Below are 23326 nucleotides of genomic sequence, written 5' to 3'. Positions count from 1 at the left end.
TGCAGAGAATATTTCCAGTTATTGTTTTTAAACATTTGGCCTTTTCTAATTTTGATAAAATTTGGGATGTTTCTCTGCAGAGCACTGGGTCTTCATTACTCCCCTTAGGAAGCTGTTTGATGAAGCTCATTGGTATTTGCAATTGAATATACAGACCCACCAATTATTGCTTATACTTTAAAGGGATTCATGAACCCACTGAAACACCTCTACAATCTCCCAGCTAATGTTCTCTGATGTAGAGAGATACTTGAAAAAAGAAAATAAATGCCCCGGGTAAGAGTAGAGAACACTGTAGTAGGTGCCTTACAGCCATTGTTATGTTCAATTCCTACAATAACCTGTGACATAGGTGTGAAATCTATTTACTGAGAGTAGATTAAGGCTCCATTTAGTTAAATAACTCACTCAGGTTCACACAGACAATCAGTGGCAAAGCTATGATGAAATCCCCTTCTGGGATCTTGAGTCCCAAGCCCATGTTCCTTCCACGTACATTACACTGCCTACTGGGAACATTGCTCTAATCAGTTCAGATTTCTAACAATTGAATTACAAATGAACTTCTGAAATATAATTTGTACTGGGTTGAGGATTGTGTGCATAGCGCAACTTTGTTAATTTTGACTCGACTCATCAGTCATAGCCAATAAATTATGATTTGTTATATTTTGCTTATGGGCTGGGCCATAGAGGATCTTAGCAGCATCTATAAAATTTGCTTTTGAAGCAAATCATAGGCAAGATGCACCTAAAGTTTTAAAGTTTTCCAAAGAAACACCAAGCTGCTATTATATAATTGATATGCTACATTAATCTTATCTATGGAGTGTGGCAGGTTTTCTTAAGGACCTCTAACATACTGGGCTTGAGAGCCCTATGTTAGTGTGAGTTCTGAAAAGCAAGTGTGTTTATCTAGATATGTTCTATACTAAATTACTCTCTCTAATCAAGCAGGACTTATCTCTATTTAGAAGAATTAGTGAGATTTTACTCAATTAGGTTTGATGTCAAGTTAATTTCCCCCCTGTTAGTATAATGAAGAATTTTGTGTTGCTCTGTCATGCTGATTGATTAAAAAAAATAAAAATAAAAATTAGGAATGAATGCCAACACATTTTTCTTTGATAAACGAGGAAAAAATGGAAGAGGTTCTAGCAAATTATTTTTGGGCATCAGAAAGAGTTGCTTAATTCTATTGTGTAGAAAGCCTAGTTGCAAAGCAATGGTGAGACTTCAGTACGTATTGTATTGTTGGTGTATCTTTAATATAAGCTTTTTCAAAGTTTATTTTTTTAAGGTTGCATTGTAAAGGATGTGTATATCATAAATATTTGACTTGCCAAAATAGGTCTTTTTCTTTTCTTTGATTTCTGTCATTGAGAGTATTTATATGGTGCTATGTTTTTTACATGCTACATCTTGCCTTTTGGGAATACTGGATCAAGACCAGGTGAGCAGTTTTTACTCAGTGTATTGCATGATGGAAAATTGGCCAAAGCATGAAGTGTTTTACTCTAATGAATTAATTTTATGTCCCCAGGAGAAGCCCTTGAGGAGGCAGAATTTATACTATATTCTGTTATTATATGTACTATTTATTCCATATATTTCAAAATAAGGATGCTGAATTAGAACGATCACAAAGCGAAAGCATCTTGCAGATGAAGTGTGATCTTGCCAAAATACTTTTTGAGTTTGACACCACTGTACTATGTAGTCGAGTTTTATAGCTAGTCATCTGTCTCTATATTCATGTCTATTCAGTTTTATGTCTGAGGCAAATGTCCAGGTCGAAATGATCACTTTTATAATTATTAACATTTCATTGAATAAAAAATTAGTTGAAGGTGTTTGAAGACCAAATTAAGTACTCACTGTTGTTAATAGATGTACCATCAGGTTAGAATTAGATCATTTATTGGGTGCTGAAATTTGATTTTACTATGTCTGCTTTTCAGCCCCTTTCCGAGGATTTCCATCTAATTAAATTGGTGACACCTCATGTACTTTAATTAAATGGTGACATTTTCCTGTCTTTAACTTGTTCACTATGCTAATTGGTGGCCCAGTTTATTCAGATGTATTGAATGTTTTGAATTTTTACCAGAGAGAGCCCAATGTGTGAGCCCAATTATTATTATATTTTAGTCAACACTTTATTTAATACAATTTTTTTTCTTTATTGATTTTAGAGAGAGAGAGGAAGGGAGAGGGAGAGAGAGATAGAAACATCGATGAGAGAGAACATTGATTGGCCTCCTTCTGCATGACCCCCACTGGGGATTGGGCCCACAACCTGGGCATGTGCCCTGACCGGGAATCAAACTGGCGACCTCTTGGTGCATGGGTTGGTGCTCAACCACTGAGCCATGCCAGAGGGGTAAGCCTAATTATTTTTAAAAGGTGGGATACTGTTGCTTTTTATTTCTATTATCAGATATCATGGGATACTATTGCTTTTTATTTCTATTATCAGATATCAGACCATTAAAAGTAAAAAAAAAAAAAAAAAAAAAGAACAAACTTCCTTTTATTGAATTTCTACTTAGCAATATCAACTTGCTCAATGAATATGACTTTATTAAACCTTTATAGCCACTCAGTGAAGGTAGATTAAAATAAAAATAATTCAACAGTTGAGAGGGCCTCAATAAAGATTCAATAAACCGTGCAGATCTCTGTTCTGACGTTTTCTAGTTCATCTTTCATTACTAGGTTATAGAATACATATTGGAAAAACTGAAGTGAGAGATCATCATTTACAGTTTGCTAGGCTGCAAAACAAACACCCAAATCTAGAGGCTGTTTTACATTTGGAAAGTAAAATCACAAAAATTCTTTTTTTAAAAAAATTAATTTATTTTTGTTACAGATGTTTCTCCTTTTTCCCCCCATTGATACCCCCTTCCCTCTCCCTCTCCACCCTGTCCCCAGCTTTGTTGTCCATGTCCATTGTTCATGCACACATGCATATAAGTTCTGTGGTTTATCTCTCCCCCACCACTCCCTCTTCTGGGATTTGTCAATCTGTACCCCACTTCCACGTCTCTGGGACTACCCCATTCCTCAGACTGTTATGTTCATTATATTCCACAAATAAGTGAGATCATGTGATATTCGTCTTTCTCTGCTTGGCTTGTTTCGTGTAGGATAATACTCTCCAGGTCCTTCCATGTCTCAAAAGATAAGAGATCTTTCTTTCTTACAGCTGCATAGTACTCCATTGTGTATATGTACCACTGCTTTTGTATCCATTTGTCTACTGATGGACATTTGGGCTGTTTCCAGATCTTAGCTATTGTAAATAGTGCTGCTATAAACATGGGGGTACATATATTCTTTCTGATGGGTGTTTCAGGCTTCTTAGGGTATATTCCTAGAAATGAGATCACTGGGTCAAATGGAAGTTCAATCTTTAATTTTTTGAGGTAACACCATATTGTTTTCCATAGTGGCTACACCAGTCTGCATTCCCACCAGTGGTGTACTAGAGTCCCCTTTTCTCCACACCCTCGCCAACACTTGTTGTTTGATGATTTGTTGATGGCAGCCATTCTGACAGGTGTGAGGTGATACCTCATTGTTGTTTTCATTTGCATCTCTCTGATGATTAGTGATGTTGAGCATTTCTTCATATTTCTCTTAGCTGTTTGGAGAGGTATCTATTTAGTTCCTCTGCCCATTTTTTAATTGGGTTTTTTGTCTTCCTTTTGTTGAGCTGTATGAGCACTCTCTATATATTGGAAACTAAGCCCTTATCTGATGGATCATTGGCAACTATGGTCTCTCATACCCATACAGTGGGTTGCCTTTCCATTTTGGTGGTGGTTTCTTTTGCTGTGCAGAAGCTTTTGAGTTTGATGCAGTCCCATGTGTTCATTTTCTGCTTTGTTTCTGTTGCCTTAGGGGATGTATCAGTGAAAATTATGCTGCGTATGATGTTTTTGTTGCCTACATTTTCTTCTAAGATTTTTATGGATTCATGAGTCACATTTAAGTCTTTTATCCATTTTGAGTTTATTCTTGTGTATGGTGTAAGCTGATGGTCTAATTTCATTTTTTTGCATGTAGCTGTCCAATTTTGTCAACACCATTTATTAAAGAGACTATCTTTACTCCACTGTATGCTCTTGCCCCCTTTGTCAAATATTAATTGAGCATATTGTCTTGGGTCCTTTTCTGGGTTCTCTGTTCTGTTTCATTGATCTATCTGCCTGTTCTTGTGCCAGTACCAGGCTGTTTTGATTACAGTGGCTTTGTAGTATAACCTGAAATCTGGTAATGTGATCCCTCCAACTTTGTTCTTCTTTTTCAAAATTGCTGTGGCTATTTGGGGTCTTTTTTGGTTCCATATGAACTTTTGAAGTGTTTGTTCTAGTTCTTTGAAATATGTCATTGGTATTTTGATGGGGATTGCATTTTAATGATGTTAATTCTTTCAATTCATGAACAAGGTATGTACATCCACTTTTTTATATCTTCCTCTATTTCTTTTTTCAATAACCTGTAGTTTTCTGTGAATAGGTCCTTTATTTCTTTGGTTAAGTTTATTTCTAGGTATCTTAATTTTTTTACTGTGATGGTAAATAGGATTGTTTTTTCAGTTTTTCTTTCTGTGAGTTCATCATTGGTATATAAGAATGCCGTCGATTTCTTGACGTTAATTTTGTATCCTGCTACTTTGCAAAATTCATTTATTAAGACTAGTAGATTTTTGATGGAGTCTTTGGAGTTTTCTACGTATAATATTATGTCATTTGCAAATAATGACAATTTCACTTCCTCCTTTTCAATTTGGATCCCTTTTATTTTTTCTTCCTGTCTGTAAAATCACAAAAATTCTTTACTCGGCAGGCATCACTTTTGCAGAAATAGTTCACATTATCTCTGAATTCTTTGTAGTTTTTGTGACTTTGACCAAAATTTCAGAGTCATGCAATTTGTATAGTATAACAGTGATGGCAGTTTTAAATGGAGCCTTCTTTTGTGGTAACATTTCACATTCTGAATGACATCCTGGTCTGTAGGTCAGATCAGTGAAGCTGTATTAAAGGGCAGGAGGGTGGCATTCAGCAATTCATCCTGTCATTCATTCACTTGTCATGTATCTTGTTCTGTACCCTGGAGATATTATGGCAAATTAGAAGATGTTTCTGCTCTCTGGCACAGTGGGACAGACAGTTCAACATCATGGGGTACACAGGCTGTGCATGGAATTAAAATGTGGTGTGATGCTGTCTGGGTGGCCACTTTAGGTTGGGTGGTAAGGGACACATTTAAGCGAACATCTGAACTATAAGAAGCAGCTAGCCACACAAAGATCAGGGAGAAAAAGGTCATGGCTGAGGAAGGAGCTCATGCACAGTCTCTGGGGTGGGAGAAGGTCGGTGGGTTTTGGGATAGAAGGTTTGTGTAGGTTGAGCACAATGGATGCGGGTATAAAATAACATTGGAAAAAAATGGAAATAGAACTCTTTCTTCAAAGTTAGTGTTGTTGTTTTCTAACATTTAAATAGTATCAACCATCTCAAATGAGTCTCTGTTTCTGAGATTACATTTTCTTTAATGTGGCAAGTTCAGGAAGGGGCAGTCAAGAAAACAGCTCTATTTTTCTATTCATGCTGTGGTCTGTAAACAACACATTATATGGAGTAGATTTGGAAACCCCCAAATGTATCTTTCCCCTTAATAACTGGAGGTATTAATTTATTTTTATTTTTTAATTGAATTTATTAGGGTGGCAGTAGTTAATAAAATTATGTATGTTTCAGCTGTACAATTCTATGATACATCATCTACATATTGTATCATGTCATTTATTCCCCCTTTACCCTCTTCGGCCTTCCCCCACACCCCTTTTCCTCTGGTAATCACCGTACTGTTGTTGATGAGGGTTTTTTGTTGTTTTTTTTTAATCCCTTCAGAGTTTTCACCCCTTTCCCTCTGACAGTTGTCAGTCTGTTCTCTGTCTCTGTGAATCTGTTTCTGTTTTGCTTGTTAGTTCATTTTGTTCATTAGATTCCACATATAAGTGAAATCATTTGGTACTTTCTTTCTCTGACTGGCTTATTTCACTTAGCATAATACGCTCCAGGTCCATCCATGCTGTCGCAAAGGGTAAGATTTCCTTCTTTTGGCAAACCTCAGAATGTCAACTCAATGCATTCTACTCAAAACAGAGGTGCTTCAGTCACTGGTGCCTTCCAGAAGGAGACTGGCAGCAGCAATAAAACAATCCATCATTATAGCAATGCACTACTGAACTCGGAATTTCTTACCCAAGCTCGGTTTTGTGCAGTCTCTGCCCTTTATCATTGCATGATCTTAGGAGGCACATTGTCTGGGTTCGCGCCCTGGATTTCCCATTGATAGCCGCTTGGTTTGGTCAAGTCCTTACCGCTGGTGTCCTCATTGCTTTGTCTGTGATCCTGACGGTGGAGGCACTCAGCGAACGGCGCTCCGGAGAGTGCTTTGCAAACAGCAGGCACTCAACAGTGTGTGTTGCCTTTATTGCTTCCATCTTATTTTTACGCCCTCTTCCTCCAACGATCTTCTGAGAAACGTGTCAGTCTCATAAAGTTAGACAGATGGCTGCTGATAAATCTTCTGCCGTCAGTGGTCCCTGGGATGGAGGCTGATGCACCCTGAGGTCTGGGGACTAGAATGTAATTTTGGCATTCCGTTTCTCCATTCAGCTCAGCAAAACCAGGCTTCTCCTCATCACTTATTAAAAACAAACATTTACCGAACACCTACTAATGTTAAGCTCTGGGCTGAAATGGAAAAAAAAAAATTCCTTGATTAGGCTTTTGATTGGGCTCTACAACTTTGTACTCACAAAGAATTGTCAAGAAAACAAGGAACAACAAAAACACTTCAGCACGTTTGGGGTGTTTTAAATGTAGAACAGCCGATTTGGAATTGATTAATGAACATTTTTCTATGCACACCCTTCCCATATTGTGTGCAAATGCTCTTCAAAAAGATTAGAATAGATGCTGCCTGTGACAGTAATTTGTGAACCTGTCATGAGAGAAAAATAGACCTTTACTATTACTACACCTTCATTTATTCTGACAACAGATATTCAGAGCGCCTGCTGTGCTAGACGCTGGGTGAACAGGCGTGCGGAAGACAGGCAGTTGGCAGGTGTAGCTTGCTTGGCATAGCGGTCCGAATCCCGCTTCTGCTCCGTTCCAGAGGTAGAGCGTTTGGCAAGTTACTTAAACCTCTTTCTACCTCAGTTCCCTCTTCTGTGAAATGGGGATAATAACCCCATGAGGTGAAGAGTAAATGACTTGGACAACCAATGACTTGTACTCCTAATGGTATCATTATTACTGTTCTGTGCTCCTCTAGTGTCTTCTGTATCTCTGATACTCGATTCCCCACTATAGAACTTCTTAAACTGGCCATCAGATCTCCAGAGTGTCACAGGACATCTGCAAGAGGCAGTGAGGTCCCGGTGCCCTTATCCCCTGCGTAGTGCCCACCCTTCACTCTCCACATGCAAAGCAGAGATGCCCCCTGTTTTCTCAACTATTAAAATCCAGACCAAGGGGCTGGTGGCCCTCTCACAGACAGGAGCTATTTTTAGAAAATAATTTTTTTCTTTATTGATTTTAGAGAGAGCGGAAGGGAGAGGGAGAGAGAGATAGAAACATTGATGAGAGCCAACATTGATTGGTTGCCTCCTGCATGCCCCGCACTGGGGATCGGGCCCACAACCTGGGCATGTGCCCTGACCGGGAGTCGAACTGGCGACCTTTGGTGCATGGGTTGCCGCTCAACCACTGAGCCGTACCTATCGGGAGAGAAGAGCTTTTCTTATTTCTAATGCTCTGTTGCTCATTTTCTTCTCTTCTGGCAGACTGCCTGTTTCTTAACAGTCCACAATGGTCCTAATTACCTGTCTGTCACCATGACTGCTGTTAGCACTTCCTCTCGTCCCTCTTGTCATCCGTCTGTCATTCCTTGCCTTTACTACTTTCCCCAATGGGAGCACATTCCCTCCCTCCTCTCCTGCCGGTCAGTTAGCCCATGGTTTGTAGTACGTTGGGTGGGATCCTCTATATTTCAGTTCTTTTGATGTAATCATTGTCAAATGCTGTGCTGCATGGTCCTCTGCCACAGCCTGCCCTGCCCGTTTCCTCATCTGGATCAGTCTGGATAATTCTGGAAGCCTCCTGCTGGGCAATGTAGATATCCCCGTATCTGGGAAGCACTGCTTTCCAGGAGCCTCGCCAAAAATCTCTATAATTTACTTTACAACGTAACCAATTTTCTGGTGCCTCCTGGTTTCCTTGAAGACTTCTCTGTAATAATGAGCGTTGTGTGGGCTGGGGAGTACATTGTCTAGGCTTTTCATAAGAAATGATACCTTGCTTCCCAAACGTACCATTTAAATGCTTTCCTCATCTGTAATGACAGTGGGCAACCTTTCAGAGTGATTTAAATAGTCCATTGAGATACCTGCAAACACTTCATTAGTATATACTTTAAATCCCTTTGATGCAATAGTAGCATATTTGTTGAAACCCTTCAGATGTCTCCTAAATTATTATTATTTTTTTCAAGCCAGTAAAATGATATGCTCCCAAGCTGGAAATGAAAGGCAATTGTTTCAACTCCTAAAGACCCAAATGATTTTACTTCCATTCCACAGAAGGCATGGAGGGAAAAGACACACTTTTCAAGGTGACTGGAGGTTGTTATTTTCCTGTTAATGGATTTCTCTCTATCGACATGTTTTAAGTTCAGTGTAAGACCAAGGCTCTCTTACAGACCCATCCACAGATGAATGCTGTAGGGAAGGAAGCCTTGCTGTTTTGAGGGAAAGAGGTACAGCAGATACCACGAGAGTCTGAATCACCTGCCATGGCCGTTTGTGTCTTCGAGACTGCTGTGGGCCTGGTCTTGTGTACACAATCTAATTGTGGAATGCTGATGCACACGGTCGATTTAATGGCTTGCTGGGTCAGATAACACCCAAGCCACGGTGACGAGCATGAGCATGATCTCACGGCCTGTGAATGTCTCACGGACACAAGGGAGGTCTCTACAAGTTCCCAGGACCGAGCGAGGAACTGCCTTTGAGAACAATGAGTTAATGGCGAAAGAGAACGTGGCTTTACCCTCACATCCTGGAGATCTGCACTGGGATTCTCTGTTTGGGACTTGCCAGAAGGCTCCTTTTAGCATCTCTGTCTGCCATGGATACTTCCAATTCCACTGGGTCTGCTGGCTCATCAGGACCAAGCAGCAGGATAGCTTGCAATGCAGCCGAGACCTTGCAGAGCCCTTTCATGTTCTGGGTTTCACTGAAAATGCAGCTCACCTGTGGGTAATCAGCTTCCTATTTCCCCATACTGTGAATATATGAAAAACTCAATTAAATACTATGTGTGCGTGGGGGGCGGGGATCTGTTTCTTATGGCCATTTCCAGCACCAGTGATTGTATCTGTTAGCATCTTAATAGGAAACAGATGGGACACTGAAATCAGAATAGTTTCAGGAAGGTTTATTTATTGGTGTGAGTGGGGTATAAGAGGACCCCAGGGGCAGTGCTTAAACCTGGGACCAATGATGGGAAAGCGGTGATCACCGCTGGACCGAGGGTGGAAGGGACAGTGCAGTTACTAGAACCTGGGAAGGGAATTGTCTTGAGAAGAGCCGTGGCCTTTGATCGAGGGTCATGGACAGTCTGAGGTGACTACGCAAAGGCATCAGGGGTATATACACCCTGATTTCTCCCTCCTTTCTATCCCCGACCGCCTGTAGGGCTCCCCGGTGGTCAGTCTCAGGTGGAAACCAGAGGACAAGGACCGTGCACGGTGGCCCGTTCAGGCTGGTCTCAGGACCGAGCAGGGCGGACGAACTTCTTCTCACAGGCTTGAAGCCTGAATCCTGGATGTTCTTTTCTTGCCTGTGAATTCCAACAAGATGGGCTCTTATTTATGTTCCTGTCCTCAGTTCTTTGCACAGCTCCTGCTATAAAATAGGTGCTCAGTAAATAATTGAGTAGCCCAAACCCAACAGTTTCTGTGTGCCTTTGAGCAAGTCATTTATATTCTTGGATTGTCACCTCCCTCATCTCTAAAATTGTTAAGCCAGTACCTGTTCTGTTTTACTCATGAGGATGCGAAGTTCAAAAGAAAATGAAGACACTAACATATGAAAGTGCTTTGTAAACTGAAGTGCTGAAGATAAATATATTATTTTACATCTTTTAAGTTTTCCCCCTCCTATACCCAATCAACTATCTAATTCATATAAACGTATTAACTCAGATTTCATACTTTTTACTTTCTGGCTAATTAATCCGTTGACTTTTTCATACACCTTGAACTCCAGGAGTTGAAAGTCCAGTCTCTGCAACCTCTTGTATTCCTAAAGCTCCCTTCCCCCCGCCCCTGTAGCTTTAATTTTCTCCAATAATCTCAATCAGTTTACTCTTAAATATATTCAAGGATCATACATGAGAAACCTTTTGTTTTGTACACTTTTCTCTTTGGCAGTTTTGTTTTCATCCTAACAATAACGTTGTGTTTTTTATCTGTACTTAGTTAGAGAAAATGATCTGTATGATACAGTAACTATTCACCAAGCATGTTGTGTTTTAGAAACATCTCATCTAATGGTCACAACAGTTCTGTGACATTGGTAGTATTATTTTCCCCATTCTACAGATAAGGAATCTGAAGTAAGATTCCAAGGAACTATTTTTTTTTTAAAGAACTTTTATTTTTTAAAGAGCAATTTTAGGTTCAGCAAAAGTGAGAAGAAAGATTTCTGATATACTTCCTGCCCCCACACATGCATAGCCTCCCCCATTATCAGCATCCCCCACCAGGTCAGTGCATTTGTTACAGATAAACCTACACTGATGTATCATTATCACCCAACGTCCATCGTGTGTAGCTCACTCTTGGTTTTGTACATTCTGTAGATTTGGACAAATGTGTAATGATATGTGTATATCATGAGAGTATGATATAGAGTGTTTTCACTATAAAAATTCTCTGTGCTCCACCTGTCCATCCTTTTCTCTCTAAGCCTGGCAACCACTGATCTTTTTACTGTCTCCAGTAGTTTTGCCTTTTTCAGAATGTCCTATAGTTGGAATTATATAGTATGTAGCCTTTTCAGATTGGCTTCTTTCACTTAGTAATATGCATTTAAGATTCCTCCATGTCTTTTCATGGCTTGATAGCTCTTTTTTTTTTTGGTGGGTGTGTATGTGTGTTAATAATACTCCATTGTCTGGATATACTACAACTTATTTATCTACTTACCTACTGAAGGATATCTTGGTTGCTTCCAAGTTTTGGCAATCAAGAATAAAGCTGCTGTAAACATCTGTGGGCTTAAAAGTTTTCAACTTCTGGCCCTGGCCGGTTTGACTTAGTGGTTAGAATGTCAGCCCGTGGACCGGAGAGACCCAGCTTCGGTTCCTGCTAAGGGCACGTACCTCGGTTGCAGTTTGTCCCCAGCCTGGTTGGGGTCGTGTAGGTAGCAACCAGTAGATGTGTCTCTCTCACATCGATGTTTCTCTCTCTCTCTTCCTCCCTCTCTCTCTCCTGCTCTATCTGTAAAAAAAAAAAAGTTTTCAACTTCTCTGGCTGAATACCAAAGAGCACAATTGCTGGATCATATGGTAAGAGTATTTTTAGTTTTGTAAAAAATTGCCGAACTATCTTCCAAAGTGGCTGTACCATTTTGCATTTCAAGCAGCAATTAATGAGAGTTCCTCTTGCTCCACATCCTTACCAGTATTTCATGTTTCTGATTTTGGCTATTCTAATAGGTACATAGTGTTACCATGTTGTTTTGGTTTGCATTTCCCTGATGACATGTGACGTGGAGCATCTTTTCAAATGCTTATTCGCCGTCTGTATATCATCCTTGGTGGGGTGTCTGGTAATGTCTTTGGCCCACTTTTAAAAAAAATCAAGTTGTTTGTTTTCTTATTGTTTAGCTTTTTGAGTTCTTAATATATTTTGTTTAACAATCCTTTATTAGATGTGTTTTTTGCAAATATTTTCTTCCAGTCTGTGGCTTGTCTTCTCATCTTAACACTATATTTTACAAAGCAGAAGTTTTTAATTTCGATGAAGTCCAGGTTATCAATTATTTCTTTCATGGATTGTGCCTTTGATATTGTACCTAAAAGTTATTGCCATATCTAAGGTCATCTAGGTTTTCTCCTGTGTCATCTTCCAGGAGTTTTATAGTTTTACATTACATTTAGGTCTATGATCTATTTTCAATTAATTTTTGTGAAGGGTGTGAGGTCTGTGTCTAGATTGTGTGTGTGTGTGTGTGTGTGTGTGTGTACATGTCCACTAGTTCCAGCACTGGTTGTTGAAAAGACTATCTTTTCTCCAGTGTATTGCCTTTGTTTCTTTTCAAATATCAGATAATCATATTTATATGAGTCTATTTCTGGGCTCTCTATTTGGTTCCATTGATTTGTCTATTTGTTTTTTCATCAATACCACACTGTCTTGATTTTTGTGTATTAGTAAGTCGACATCAGGTGATGGTAGTTCTCCAACTTTGTCCCTTTCCCTCAATGTTGTGTTGACTAGTCTAGATTTGTCTTTCCATAAACACTTCAGAATCACGAAATATCCACAAAATAACTTACTGGGATTTTGATTGGGATTGCATTGAATTATAGATCAAATTGGGAAGAACTGACATGTTGACAAAATTGAGTCTTCCAGTCCATAAGAATGAAATATCTCTCCATTTACTTTGTTTTTCTTTAATTTCTTTTATCATAGTTTTGTGTTTTTCCTTATATAGATCTTGTATATATTTTGTTAGATTTATACCTAAGTATTTTGTCTTTGTGGGGAGCTAATATAAATGATATTTTCAAATTCCACTTGTTAATTGCTGGTATATAGGAAAGCAACTAACTGACTTGTATATTTTGTTTTCTACCATCTTGCTATAACTGTTTATTAGTTCCAGGAGCATTTTTTTTTTCAATTTTTTGGATTTTCTACACAACAAAGGCAGTTCTATTTCTTCCGTCCCAATGTGTATATACCTTTTATTTCCTTTTCTTGTCTTAGTGCATTAACTGGGACCCAAGTAACTTTCTGAAAAGCGGCACTATTAAGAAACAGAGCTAATACTCAGGCAAACACCCATTTGCTGCCAAGGCATGTACATACCCTTTAATCATTAAGTTATCTTGCATTAGATGCTCCTTTTCTTAGATCTCCCCTATCTTTATTTGCAGCCTCTTAAAATGATATTTTATTATTCGTATTTATACTGCATTAGTTTATCCTTTAGGAGGCATACATTTTATGTTTTCTTTTGCATATAATGTTCATCTTTTGTTTGTTGCCATTTATTCACATCCTTTTTACCATATTCATTGGGTGTTCTGGTGGGATGCTACTTTCATTTTTGGCTTGTTTTTCTCACGTTTGGATTTCTTACTCTGAAAAATTCTTTCAGCATGGAATATGGAATTTAATATTTACCTGCAGTGGTTGTTTGCTTTTACCTTCTTACTGATAAAACATATAGACAATAGACCATAAAAACATTTGATCAATCACGGCTCATCTTGCCTCCCCTGGTGCAGAATGAGGTCAGACAGTGCTCGTGCTGATCTTTGCGGCCGTTAACCCTACAAAATAGTTTCATTTTAGTGGGACAGTATACCTTCTTTTCAATTCAGATCAAACCCACAGGTAGCCTGCTTCTCCAGCTTTACATTGTTTGTTGATGATAATAACTCCTGAGTCATCACAAATTCGTTTTCCTCTCTTTCTGGTTCTCACTCCATAGCTTTAATATTTTGTTTTCTGAGTATTAAAATAATAAGTGCAAAAAAATCCAGAACACCCATAAAAGATTAAAAAAACACATAAACAGGGATTATCTACAGGGTGAACCATGCTTAGCATTTTTGTATACATCATTCCAAATATATTTTCACTTAGATCACTATGAAGTTATAATAATAATTTTTACATAAAAGGTGCCCAATAGACATGCTGTTATATATATATTTTTAACCTCAGCACGATGTTTTGGACATCTTTACATGTGGCAATATATAGGTATTTATCATCTCTACTACTTTGCATACTACTTCATTGCAGGTGCAAGCCATATTTATATGACCTATATTCTACTGAAGGATAGCCATGTCCTTTCTTTTTCTTTCCTCATCTTCATCCCCCTCCTTCTCCTTGCCTCCATTTTATTCTTCTATACCTCCTCCAATTTTTTCTTTTCTTCATCCCTTTTATCTTTCTCCTTCCGTTTCCCTTCCTCCTCCTTCCACCTCCTGACACCTCTCCTTCTCCTTGTTCAAGGTCTCTTCCCCTCATGCCCTCTTTCTCTCTCTCTTTTTTTTTTTAAATAATTTTTTCTTTATTGATTTTAGAGAGAGTGGAAGAAAGAAAGAGAGAGACAGAAACATCGATGAGAGAGAACATTGATTGGCCGCCTCCCTCATGCCCCCCACTGGGGATCGGACCACAACCTGGGCATGTGCCCTGACCGGGAATCCAACTGGCGACCTCTTGGTGCATGGGTCGATGCTCAACCACTAGACCACACCAGCTGGGCCGCTTTCTCTTTTTGATTGTCTTCTTTGCTTAAATGTAAACTGTTCTGCAGTAAGCCCACTTGTTTTCTTCATTTTTAGTTTTAGTATGTATTCTTTCTTCTACTTTTTGCTTCTTCCTCCATACTTAGGGTGGAGTTCTACTTAGTCTCTCCTTTCCTCTTATATTTCAGTTCATGATATCCTTTCTCTCCCCATTCTGATTATTTTGCAATTTGCTTTGACTTTCATTTTTATTATAAAGAAGGTGAGAGATGTTAAGAGCTTTGCAGATGATTACATAGTAATTCTTGTCAGAACCAGGCTAGAATTCAGTTCTGAATTTCAGGCCTATGGTCTTTTCACTAAATTGAGTTGTCTCATTGTGGCTGAGGATAAAAATAACCTCACATTTAGTGTGGAAGTCAAACAAAGAAGCAAAACAAAACAAAAACCAAACAATAACAACAAAAAACAAAAAAGAAAGGGAAAGAGAAGAATACTCACTAGCTTAACTAGAGGGACTTGAATTTAGTGTTTTCTCTGCTCAGTAACTTAGCTCTGGGAAAATTAAAAAGAACTTTTTGTGAATGTTTACCTACTTTTGTTTGTTTCAAAGCTATTAAAAATGTATAACCGTTAACCTACCCAACAGTGCCATTTGAGACCTGAGCTTATAGAGCTAAAAGGAAGCAGAGTAAATAGAATCAATAATATCTGTACTTAAAAGGAATATTATCATGCCTGATATATTCATTTAATTTCTTTTTCAGAATTAAAGGAGTTTGTATACAGAGTTTGTGTATAGTATATAATATCAAGTATTCAAGACTTGGTCTTGTATTCTTTTCCCTAAACTATTATAAACAAATAAAGAAATTTTAAACTGTAATTGAAAAATAAAAAAGGAAATGAATAAAATAAAAAAGAACTCATGAATATGTGATGAGGTGAGCCAAGTTGGAAGATGAAAACAGCTGGTCTTACCAAGTGTGTGTTGGCAGTACGCTTTGCACAGCCCAGGCTCTCCCGCTGTGGTTTTCTCATGACCACCTTTGTTTCTCCCTTGGCAGTAATTGCCTCCTGCTCTGGGGCATCTGTTCCAAGCCATGGACTAAATCAGAATTGTTTATATTTTTGTGCATTTAAAATATGTCAGTGGTTAAACTAATTAAGCGAGGAGGCCCTTTGACTGAGGTGGCTCTAGTGCTATGGTGGCCTCTGGAAGCAAACTCAAATCCAAGCCTGTAAATGCCTGAAGGGTTCAAAATAGAAACCTAAAGGCGATTAGCCACAAACAGCCAACTGGGCTGTAAGCTATAGCCAATCAATAATTTCCTCTTCTCTATAAAAGGCTCTCCCTGAGCTCCTGTTGGTGGAGGGCTCCTAACCACTTCCAGTTTGATGAGGCCATATTTGAATAAACTTTAGCTTAAATAAAGTCCAAAATTATTTATTTATTTATTTATTTATTTATTTAATTCTCACCTGAGGATATTTTGAAAAATAAATTTTTTTTTTCTTTTCACTGATTTCAGAGAGAGAGGAAGGGAGAGGGAGAGAGAGAGAGAGAAACATTGATGAGAGAGAACATCGACTGGCTGCCTCCTGCATGCCCCCACTGGGGATTGGCCTGACCGGGAATCATACTGGCGACCTCTTGGTACATGGGTTGATGCTCAGCTACTGAGCCACACCAGCCAAGTGCGAGGATATGGTTTTATTGATTCTAGAGAGAGAGGAAGGGAGAGAGGGAGAGAGAAACATCGATCGGTTGCCTTCTGTACATGCCCCGACCAGGGATTGAACCTCATAACCTAGATATGTGCCCTGACTGGGAATCTAACCTACAACCTTTTAGTGCACTAATCAACTGAGCCACCCAGCCAGGGAAACTTAAAATTTTTGATTTGCTTCAGTTTATCTTTTAATACTATAAACTAAAAAGACCATATTTTAAGACCAGATGAAATTTTTTTATGCTGTTGAGATGAACCAAAGAACTTGTGTGCATGTATGCATAACCAATGGACATAGACAACAATGCTAGGGGCATGGGGGAGGCATGGGGAGGAGGGCATCTGGGGGGGTGGAGAGAAAAATCTGTAACAAAAATAATAAAAATTGGAGGGAAAAAAGTGGAAAAAAAAAATAAAGAAGAGATTAAACACTTATTCCAACATTGCATCAAGTGCTTAGAAGAGATTGTTGAGAGGAGGGGGCATTCTCCTTGCAAACTGCCTTCAGATCCTATTACAAATAAGAAGTTCCTGCCGTTGGTCCACCAAGCCTTTAGAGTAGTAAAACAGTTACTAAAAAGAAGCCCTTTTACTTCCCTTGTATCCCTGGGTACGTTAACTAACCTTTCTGTGCTTTAGCTTCCTCAAATATAAAATGATGATAATGGTTGTGCTTAATTCATAGAATTGTTCTAACGGAATTAAATTATCTCAGTTCTTGGAACAGTGCCTGGCACATAATAAAACTATATGGCTTTGCTATAACTATTTCTACTGCTGTTATTACTGCTACTACTACCTCTGCTATTACTAGTACTAACAATCCTCCCTCCGTCCATGTAAATTTAAGAATTTATTGGCTCCAAATGACTTTGGCTACAAACAAAAATCATCACCAAAGATGAAGATTTGCTACTGATGAAACAGTGAAAAGATGGATTGCGAGATCTAAAGTCAATTCTGAAAGCACAGTTCCCAAAGTATTTTGAGTAATGAAGTGATATTGGAATAAATGTAAAATCTCTCAGATGATTGCCCCGAAGGAAGTCCCTCTCAGCTGGATATATACTGCACATTTTTAGAAAAGTCAGTCAGGTACTTCACATCTTGCTTCTCCAAGGTAAACATACTTCTTGAAGATAGAAGCTGTATTTTCTGCTTCCATGCATTTCCTGTAGCTGTTTTACAAAGTGCAGATGTTTAATAAATGTTAATCAGCTGCTGAGATAGAGTGGAAGGGAGAGGAATTAGTTGTAAATATTTTCTAGTTAATTGCAAATTGCTTCCCTACTTAAAGTGTATTTGCATTTTATTATCTCTCTCTCTCTCTCTCTCTCTCTCTTTCTCTTTTTATTTTACAATTTCTGGAAACCACTTTAGTTGTCATTTGTCAATTTTATACATTTTTGTAAATTTCATGAAAATTTAAATTCTCACAAAGGGTCTGTTGTAAGATTTGTCTATTTTTATTATTGTTTCAAAATGGAAAGAAGTGTTGGTGTGCAGGCAAGCCTGCTTCAGTCACACTTCATGAAATTTGTTGGGAGGATCATTGACTTCAGAGCTGGCTGGGACCATGTTGTTACAGCTTCAGCACCCAGCATAACACCTGGAAGACTGTGGGAACTTAATAAGTCAGGAAAAATAGATGAATCATGTAATACATTCTCCTCATTTTACAGGTGAAGAAACTGAGGCCCAGGTTACTTGCTTGCAGTCACACGGTGTAGGAGGGACTAGAATAAATGTTCTTTGATGTCATCATGCTTTAAACGTGGCTTTCACATCTACACTGTAATACAGAAAAGACTTTAGTCTTTGAAAAATGTTCTATTTTTTTATTTTAAAGTATGTAACTAAATCAAATTTGTAGGTTAATAACTTATATTTCAGGAAGGCAGTAGTAGGGATTTGTTCATACAAATCAAAGGATTGTTCAAAGGGCAAAGTAAAATAAAATGTCTGTTAAGTGTCCCTGCAAAGCCTGCCGATCTATTCATTTCCTTTTCCTCTCCCATAAGCTCTCTTTTCTCTGTTACTTATGATGAGGGTTCCCATTCACTATGAAAGACTTTCTGTTGTAACCATTTGTCTCCCTGAACACATGACACATCTCCTACTTCTCTGTATTTCTTAGACTTTCAAAAAAAATGTTGGTTATTTTGTCGATTGATTTTCTGCCATTTTGCAGGATGAAAAAAAGGAGTCAAGCTCATGTACCTGTTTGAAGGGGCCCAAACTGTCAGAAATAGGGACAATTGCCTGGATGATAACGCTCAGCGATGCCCTGCACAACTTCATCGACGGCCTGGCGATCGGGGCCTCCTGCACCTTGTCTCTCCTCCAGGGGCTCAGCACTTCCATTGCGATCCTGTGCGAGGAGTTTCCTCACGAGCTGGGTAAGGGGCTCCGCTCAGGTTGTGAAAGTCATAACTTTTTGGTTCCAGCGGAATGAGGCATGTCAGGCGCCACACTTGTAAAGAAGTCCTTGCTAGACATTGCTGATAACCTTTCATCTTCTCCAAAAATGGGAAAAACTCTTCATTTGATGTTTTCTTCTTCTTCTAGGTGACTTTGTGATCCTACTCAATGCAGGAATGAGCACCCGACAAGCCCTGTTGTTCAATTTCCTTTCTGCCTGTTCCTGTTACCTTGGGCTAGCGTTTGGCATTTTGGTGGGCAACAACTTTGCTCCAAATATTATATTTGCACTTGCTGGAGGCATGTTCCTATATATTTCTCTGGCGGACATGGTAAGAAATTTTAAATTTTTATATTGTTTTAGTTTAAAGCTTATACATAAATATCTGAGTTACAATTTGACTAAGGGTGAGAGGAAGTTCTTTTTGTTATACTTTAAGACAATCCTGGTTTAACAGATAACTCTCCTTTAGTAGTTTGTACTAATAGTAATTTGAAAGGGATTCTCGTTGATTCTTTACAATCTTATTGATAAGGAAAAAATGAATTATTTTTGCTGAAGTAGAGATATTTCCCCTAATGTTTATGTCTTGAGGTGGATAAACCTTGTATTCTATCATCATATGTCCCTTAGGATTTTTTTCCTTCTCTTTTGTGAGGATGTTACATTGGAAGAAGAATAACTTGTTTTGTAAATAGAATTTTGTTATTTCAAAGTTCTAAACAGTGAGAGCTTTTTGGGTTAAACTAAAACTGGTAAGTTAAAATTAGACAATATAAACTTGGGTCAGTATATATTTATGTCTCTGTTTACATCTGTGGCTGTGTCTATGCATTTATTTATGTGTGCGTGGTGTGTAAGTGAGAGACTATAAATGGTCCAGTGCATTTCAAATGAATCATGGACAGCTTTTTAGAAAATGAAGAGGTGCTAAGTGTATGCAAATGAAAAAATATTTTCTTTGCATTTGGAATTCAATGTGTATTACAGACATAATTTAATAGTTTAATTTCCTCCATCTGTGTTCTTAGCTCCAAATGCTAACTGTCCAGCTCTGTTCGTTGTACTGTGCAGACCCTTATAAGAGCAAGGGTTCTGTCTTTCAGAACCATCACTGCATTTATATTTTTCTTCACAGAATTAAAATCTCCCACTCTATTTATGCTAGGTCATCATGTATCCTTTCTCTGATATAAGAACAGAATCCATTAGAGTGTTTAGTTTGCAGAAATAATACTGATAAATGATGCAGCATATACTTATAGCAGTTTCACTCTTTGCAGAATGGTTCCACCCATTTTATCCTGGTAACAGTTTTCTTAAGTCAGGCATATGACTGACTGTGGAGACCCCTTGGATGCTGGTACAATGCACCACGGCGTACACAGCAAGCATTTTGGAATATGTTTTTAAAAGTGGCATTCACAGATCTCTGCACGGAGCCTTTTCAGTAGAACTTACCTGCTGAGAAAGAGTAGATCTTAGTACAGGACGTGGGGTTTTAATTGCTTTCACTGTAATGAGATTGCTATAGTCTTCAATCCCAGAGAAGCACATAATTTATTTTAAAACCTTGTAATTTAGTGAGGGGTAGAGCCAGCAAAAGGACACAAATGGAAAAGAACAAGAATTAAATGTATAGCGATTGCTAAAAAATTATTTATTCAGCTACCATGGATTGATACTTTGTATCAGGCCTGGACACTGATAAAGCCCCGGGGACGCCGCAGTGAACAAGAGGCACGACAGCCTCACTCACGGGGCTTTCTCTTTACAAAGACAGGAACCTAAAGCTCAACAGAGAAACAGAAACCACACACCTGACTAAGTAATTACAAATAACAAATCTGTGAAATAAAAGGTAAAGCAGTATAGATGATGAGAGAGGAAAGTAAGAGAATTTAATGTAAGTTGGAAGGGGCTAAGAGAAACCTTCATAGGAAAGTATGATTTAAGTTGAAGCCTGAAGGATTTAGCTCATTGAAAAACTGGAGGCTGAAGACTTCCGATGGAAATGTTGGCAGGTGAGAAGATTTGAGGAAGGAAAGAGGCTGGAGGTATCTGAGGTCTGAAAGAATGGTGTGATGGGGGCGGGGGAGGGGGGGCGGAATGAGGTATATCCCATTTCTCTGATTAACGCAGTTGGGGAATACTATTTTATTACTTTTAGTCTTGTTGACGTCTAACAGGGCTGGATACTCCTAGTATTACTATCTATGCCCAAACATCTAAACATCTGAAATGACTATTTCAGAAATCTGTAAATGACTATTTTATGTTTTACCACAAGATGGCAACAGTTATCTAACAATATCTCTCTCTTCTAGTTCCCGGAGATGAACGATATGCTGAGAGAAAAGGTAACTGGAAGAAAAACTGATTTCACCTTCTTCATGATTCAGAACGCTGGAATGCTAACTGGATTCACAGCCATTCTGCTCATTACTCTGTATGCAGGAGAAATTGAATTGGGTTAATTGGAGATGAAAGATGGTGTTATTGATGAAGGCATTTAATAAATGAAAACATCTCCAATGGGATTTTAAGCTGATCCTGCTTAGTTAAAAGATAATTTTTTTTTTCAACTGTAGGTCAAGGAAACTAGTTATTGCTCTCAGATCTGTGAAATAGGCCATTATTTGTCATTAAAAATGTTTCAAAAGGTTATCAGTTCCAGTCTGAAAAGCCTCTTATGCAAGATTTTTGCTAAATACCTACTTTTTCTGTATCATACACATTAGAAAATCATCACAAAGCAAGAACCATGCAATGTATAGTCACTTAGACACCAAAACGCAGAGAAAAATACAAGCTAGGTTGTATAAGCTTTTAAACCTCTGTGGTAGGATCAAACACTCACATGGTTTCAGAATGGTTTCCTTTGAACCAGTGTGTTCTGGTGCTTTCACGAGCAAGGACACCCAGACACGGAAGAAGAGCAAAACGCACACAGCCCGGAGACGGATGGTTCCCAGGCCTGATGCACCCCAGGAGCAAAGGGTTGCTCACAGCTTTTGTGGTTTTATATTTTAGTTAGGCATTTATAGGACTGTTTTGAAAACCATCCAATATGAATCATGAAATCAGTAAAGCTTTGCTAGCCCTAGTAAGTTGAGACTTTATCTGCTGCTTTCTCTTTAAGGGGCAACACTGTCAGATTTCACAAAAAGTAGGAATTGCTCTGTAAGACTTAGGTCATGGTTACTCCAAACCAGTGGCAGAGTAGTATGGAAAGCTGGTGACTGACAACTCAGTTTTCATGTACAGCGTGTTTGCTTTGTGAAGGTGAAGACTGTCGGTTTGGAGAAAGACATTCAGTGTAATTTGAGATAATTTTCTTTTAAAGATGAACATGATTATTTAGCCAAGGATACTTTAAATAAATGCAAAATGACAGCTGGACTGTGGTATGTCAAGGACTGATTATAAAACATATGTTCCTTATGGGACTGAGAGTCATTCAGGAAAGGATATCTTATGTGTTCAGTCTACATTTTCCTGCATGGTATACTTCGGAAAAAGAATTCTGTGCATCATGGTTATTTTTCTACCTTTTATAAGATAGAGCTTATTTTCTCATTTAGTAGACATAGAAAGTTGGTCTGAAATTGACATCCTAACCCCAATTCACACTCCCAAGGCATTTAAGGAAAGATGATTTGACAGTGAAGGAAATGATTTATTACAGCCAATAACAATCTCAGGAATTACATTTTCCCACTGAGTGTAAAATAGTGTCGCATAGTAATAATGCAGATCTGATGGATATTTAACATGTGTGAATGTACATTTCACTTTATGACTGACAATGAAAAATTATTGTTTGACCAAATAGTAAACACCTTTGAAACCATGTATTGTGTCGTTCATTATTAATTTTAGTACATATCTTTTTTAGTGACTTTCTTATATTTAGTATTATGGAGAAGACAGATAATTGGAAGTTGGTAATGTGTTTCCCTCAAGGATATTCAGCAAGTAAAAACTATAAAGGTTAGTAAGTATTCATTCAAACCAGTAAGCATGGAACCCATTTTTAGTATTTCATCTGTTTACATGATTTTAAGAAATAATTTTTACCTGTTTAAGCATAGATTGTATGTCTGGATTAAGAAACTATTTACAACTTGATATGAAAACAAAGTCTCATTTGGCGGAGATCACTGCATATATGGGCTGTCTGAGTGCTTCTGTTATTTCCTCCATGTGTTGACCTTTTGGCCATTTTCCTCAGCTATGAGTTCAGCATAGGCAATACAAAATGAAGGGCCCAAAAGCAACAAGAAAATTGCTGCTTATTTCATTGCCTTCAATAGGAAGGAAAAACTATGACAAACCAAAAAATGATTGCAATGCATTATCTATTGGATTATATGTTTTTATTTTTGCATTATTAAACTTTTTTAAATGCCCAGTAATAGCTGGCATTGTTTGAGTATTGTATCAGATCTCGTCTTAGTCTCTTCAGGCTGCTATAACAAAAGACCAGAGACTGAGTAGCTTATAAACAACAGACACTCATTTCTCACTGTTGTGGAGGGTGGATGTTCAAGATCAAGGCACCAGCAGATTTGGTGCCT

At 38.3% G+C, this 23326-nt stretch overlaps 1 protein-coding gene across 1 annotated transcript in view; it reads left to right on the top strand.

The window, feature by feature from the left end:
- Positions 1-22592, top strand: part of SLC39A8 (solute carrier family 39 member 8) — a 77243-nt gene extending 54651 nt beyond the window's left edge. Inside the window, exons 7-9 of the mRNA XM_036262330.1 lie at positions 18516-18723; positions 18893-19077; positions 21074-22592. Coding sequence (XP_036118223.1) covers positions 18516-18723; positions 18893-19077; positions 21074-21223 — 543 coding nt within the window. The 3' untranslated portion in view covers positions 21224-22592. The remainder of the gene's footprint in view (positions 1-18515; positions 18724-18892; positions 19078-21073) is intronic.
- The last annotated feature ends 734 nt before the right edge of the window (positions 22593-23326 follow it).

Source organism: Molossus molossus, unplaced genomic scaffold (assembly GCF_014108415.1).
Source record: "Molossus molossus isolate mMolMol1 unplaced genomic scaffold, mMolMol1.p scaffold_m16_p_1, whole genome shotgun sequence".
In the NCBI taxonomy this organism is placed as follows: domain Eukaryota; kingdom Metazoa; phylum Chordata; class Mammalia; order Chiroptera; family Molossidae; genus Molossus; species Molossus molossus.
The sequence above is the reverse complement of the archived record's forward strand: the minus strand, read 5'-3'. Positions and strand labels throughout refer to the sequence as shown.